Source organism: Saimiri boliviensis, chromosome 13 (genome assembly GCF_048565385.1).
Source record: "Saimiri boliviensis isolate mSaiBol1 chromosome 13, mSaiBol1.pri, whole genome shotgun sequence".
NCBI classification, from domain to species: domain Eukaryota; kingdom Metazoa; phylum Chordata; class Mammalia; order Primates; family Cebidae; genus Saimiri; species Saimiri boliviensis.
Genome location: NC_133461.1, coordinates 107,070,286 through 107,074,893, shown reverse-complemented (window position 1 = coordinate 107,074,893; position 4,608 = coordinate 107,070,286). Strand labels below are relative to the sequence as shown.

At 44.0% G+C, this 4,608-nt stretch overlaps 1 protein-coding gene across 1 annotated transcript; it reads right to left on the bottom strand.

Moving 5' to 3' along the window:
- Window positions 1-2,449: 2,449 nt before the first annotated feature.
- Window positions 2,450-4,608, bottom strand: LOC101047470 (defensin beta 4A-like). The gene is made up of 2 exons (XM_003944604.4): window positions 4,412-4,608; window positions 2,450-2,683 (listed from the first exon to the last, which is right to left on the bottom strand). Exons 1-2 carry the CDS (start codon window positions 4,467-4,469, stop codon window positions 2,547-2,549), a joined length of 195 nt encoding a protein of 64 aa, XP_003944653.1. The 5' UTR covers window positions 4,470-4,608; the 3' UTR covers window positions 2,450-2,546.

Here is a 4,608-nt window from a genome sequence, read left to right as displayed (position 1 = left end):
TTACTTCTGTACCAGCTCTATCTAGCTGGCAAGTCTATTTCCAGGAAGAGAAAGGAAGGAGAGACCACAGCAATAACTGAAGAACTAATGGCTGAAAATCTGCTCAAACCAGTGAAATTATTCCACATATCCAAAACGTTCTGGAAAACACTAAGAGGATGTGTGCAAAGTAAACTCTGTCTAGAATAGTCACAGACAAAGCCTGCTCTTTGCAGAGTTTCCTCATCTGCTTTCAGTTTAGTTGAAACAGGGTCAGGTGCCACTTTCGTAGCCAGGTGAATTCAATAATGAATTAGATGCAGTGTTTAATATTTTTTCTTACGATTCTTCAGGCACAATGAAATGGGAATAGTTTTATTCTGTTACATCATGAATTCACAGGTCCAGAGGTTTAGATTATGACATACAAGTTCACTTGGTTGGAATGAATTCGGCAAATTCTCTAAACTTCTGGAATTATTCTATTTTTTAACATCCAAATTAAACAGCTCTAGTTTCCACTCCTCATTGGTGTAGATGGTCAAATGTTTCTCAGAACTCCCACTGGTGTTTTGTTCCTAATATCTTGTGGAAATTCTTTCTTCTGGCTTCTCTGTGACATTCTCTGTCCACCTCCACTTCATTCCTGCACCCAGCTTCCCATTTTCTTTGTAGCTTTGCACTATGAATGACTGAGGTTTTCCCCCATTTCTAGGATTTTACAAATATGAAGCCACTGATTGAGACACAGTTTTAAAAATGCGTGAGGATAATGATGGGTAGTTACTTCACAGAACTGTTAAAAATGAAATTAGAAGTCAGAGTGTGTTCTAGCTAATGTGCATTCTTGGTAATAACCTCTACCTGTTTCTTCTGGAACCCAGAACTCCTTTCCTTGTTAACCTCTGAGATCCAAGAAACCGTTAGCTCTCATTCCAAGTGAAAAACTAAAAAGGCATTTGATTTTTAGAAATGTAAAATGATTTAGCTCTTACTGGACTTCATCCGACAGATGCAGTCAGGTGACCTATCTTTCAATAAAAAAGCCATGAAAGGTCTTCTTAAAGGAGAGTTTCTTCCTAAGAGAATTATGCTGTTTCCCCAGAACATAGGAAGGAATGTCACTGTCATGGTGACTTTGTAATTTTTTTGTGTGAAGCTTCACTTCTTTCATGCAATCAAATGATACATTCTTCCAGGAACTAGGAAATCAACTAATTTATCCAAAATAAAAATGTGTGCGTGGTGAATATTAAATGGCTACATAAAGGCAGGGTCTGACTGTCCTGGACTCAAGGTTGAGTCTGATTGAGTTGGATTAGACCCTGTCTTGATTTAAATTTTGGATATTTTGTTGATTATGGTGACTTTTTAATCAGTGTTATTATTCTTAAAATTACTGCTTTCTGAAATCATCTATGTTAAGAATGGAATATCTTGGTGCTTACATTTTAAACCTGAGGCCAGTGCCTCCCTCACTTAATCCTAGTCCTGGCTCTGTCATCAAATCTAGATAAAATCTGTAACCAGATAAAAATGCATTTACTCTAAAAGGTCTGATTGCTTTTTTCAATCTTGAGACTAGGAAAAACAATGCATTATTTTACAACTGGGTTTTATTTTCCCAGAGGTAGATGACATGCACATTTAGTGCAGAGTTAACGTGAAGAAATAGAAAGCTTCTTAAACATGTAGGATATACTCACAGAGTTCATGATTTAAGGACCAAACCTTCCCAAGGAGAGAGAGCAGGGACAGGGAGTGATCTTAATACTTCCCCTTAGAGTCGATGCTGTCTTTTTTCTTGGTTTGGTTCCCTCTCCTTGTGTCCCATGCTATATCGTCCTCATTTAACGGTGCTCTCAAAAAGGACTTGTTTTTAACAGCATTTACTTGGATCCTATGATGTTTGTGTGTAAGGAAAGCCTTGTATAACTCCATTTTGCCATCCAATTGATGAAATAGTTTATGAATGACCAGCACATAAATAAGACGAACTCCACACCAGTAGAAATCTCATAGCTAAATGGAGAATTAAAAACTCATGCACCTCTGTAGGAAGCATAATGGCATGAGAAACATAAACCAGAAGAAGGGAGCGCTTGCAGAGAACAGAGGACTGGGCATCTCCTCCCTTGGCGGGTCTCCCGTGATTCCATGAGGGAAGTGGTCTTTGAGTTGGGCTTGCTCTTTTTAGGGATGGTGAGGGGTAGGTGAGGGCATGAAAGGAGAGGATGCAGGAGGAGGGAAGCACCCATTCTAGGAAAATGCTGGGAGCGACTAGGGAAGGTCAGGGGACGCAGTGGGACAGATGGCTGTGACCCTGGAAAGCATTCCAAGCTCCAGCGTGGTGTCCCTGATCACTGCACTGGTCTGCAGAGCAGAGAAGGACATTCCCAGGATGCCGGAGAGTGGCCTGCCCAAACCAACACCATGAACTTGCCGCAATTATCAGCGTCTAGATTCTCTGTCTTTGAACACTCGTTTAATTTGGTTTACATGTTACACGGCTCTGCTGAGGGAGCCCTTTCTGAATCCACATCAGCCACAGAAGCTTCTCGGCCTCCTCATTTCTTCTTGCAGCACTTTGTAAAAGGGATACCACAGGTGCCGACTTGATTAAAATTTCTAGGGCAAAACACTGGATGACATATGGCACCACTCTTTTTGCAGCTAGCAGCATTATTTATACCACCAAAAACACCTAACAGGGAAAAAAAAAAAGCAAACAGCACGTTAGAATTCAAAGCCCATGTTGCAAAGCCACAAACCCTGTGTCAGTATGACCTTGAGTAAATCAGCAGTGGGCGTCTTTCCCAAGCCTGAGAGGAGCACAGTATGTGGCGGCCCTCCAACGGTCTGAGGGACAGTGAACTGGCCCCCGGTGTAAAAGGTTTGGGGACGCCTGGTTTAGTCTGTTAAATATGAGAACTGAGATGGAATCAAAGCATGCATCTCGCTGGGCTGGAATTGACGCGTATGAACTTAACATGGAGTAACTTACAGCTGAAACCCACCATTCACTGTAGTAATAGCTTTTGTTACGGCTTGTTTCTTAGATCTAAGTCCTGGTTCCAATGTCACCCTTCTTTGTTTTATCCTTCCCTCCGTCCCTCCCTCCCTTTCTTCCTTCCATTGTTCCTGGTACTGTGCTACGTGTTGGAAAATATCGAGGTCTCTGGTGCCTCTCAGAGCCCCATTGTTCCCTTGTAATTTGGCACCCATAAACAAAATTGATAAAACGAGGCTTTGACAACATAATATCGGTTACTTTAGGTTTCAGTCTCAAATTTTCTTTCTCCTTCTCTCCATCCTTCTCTTCCACTCTCTCTCTTTTATCCTTTCATGCTTTCTATTTTATTTCCATAATATCAAGGAGAAAATGAAGGTTCGGCATCCAGGTTTAAAAGTTGCTTTCGGTGGGCCGTCCCTGTCCTGTGAACCTGCAGTGGCCTCGCGGCAGGGAAGCGTTCTCAGGGCCTCGGATCAGAAAAGACCCAGGGGCAGAGTGTCTGTAGCAGTAGTTCCCAGAGGTTAGGCGGGGGCTTAAGATTCTCTGGAGTTGTCCAAGTTGCAGTATCTACCCTTGAAATGCAAACCCTTAGAAAGTGACATTCTGTACTTCTTTCTTTAGATAAAGTAACATTTCTGTCTTTTATTTTTAAAAAGTCACCTAATGGGTTTCAACCGTAGTCTTAGCAGTCATAGCGTGGAAAGCAGTGAGGAGATGAGTTTAGCTACTGGGCCCTTCATATCAGCCTAAAAGAGAGATTGATTGAGGTGTCCATTGGGCTCGCAAGCTCCTTTTATATTGAACCCATGCCTGGTTCTATTAAGTAAGGAATGTGGTCTACTCAGTCTAGATGAAAGAGAAAGACAAGCTCTTGTGGGGAGGGGTGAGAGAGAGGGAGAGTGAGAGATAGGGAAGAGAGAGAGAGAAACAGAAAGAGACAGGAGGGGCAGAGAGGGAAAGAGAGGGACAGGACAGAGAGACATAGGGAAAGAGAGAGAGGGAAGGAGCAAGGATCAGGAGAGGGAGAGAGAGCAAAGACAGGTGAGTGAGATAGAGACCTGATAGAGACAGTGAGGGGCAGGAGGGGGGGGGAGAGGTAGGAAATAGAGAGAGAGAGGGTGAGAGAGGCAGGAGAGGGAGATAGACGAGAGAGGGGGAGAGAGCAAGGGGCAGGAGAGAGAGACAGAGGAGAGACAGGAGAGAGAGAGGCAGGACAGGGAGAGGCAGGAGAGAAGCAGCGAGGGGTAGGAGAGAGAGATGGAGAGAGATAGAGGCAGGAGAGACGGATGGAGAGGGGAGAGGGAGGTAGGAGGTGAGAAAGAGAGGGAGGGTTCGGAGAATTAGAGAGGAGGCAGACACAGACAGCCTCTGCCCCAATCTTCCATTTGTCCAACCTCCTATTTCGCTGGCCCATCTCACCTGGAAGAGGCATCAGGAATACGAAGAGGAACGAGAAGAGGAGATACAGGACCTTCATGGCTGATGGCTGCGAGCTTCACCAGGAGCTGAGTCTGGGAAGGGCACTGAGCCTTCCACCTTATAAAGGTCCTGGTCTCTGGTCACCAGGTAGAATTCAGACCTGGTATTGGCTGCAATGCGCATTGCAAAGAGTAGAA

What these genes read in the sequence shown, in the direction of transcription:
- LOC101047470 (XM_003944604.4), bottom strand. Translation starts at nt 4,469, where the DNA reads ATGAAGGTCCTGTATCTCCTCTTCTCGTTCCTCTTCGTATTCCTGATG. An exon ending in ATTCCTGATGCCTCTTCCAG is followed by an intron (nt 2,684 to 4,411) that starts GTGAGATGGGCC and finishes TTTCCCTGTTAG; the next exon opens with GTGTTTTTGGTGGTATAAAT.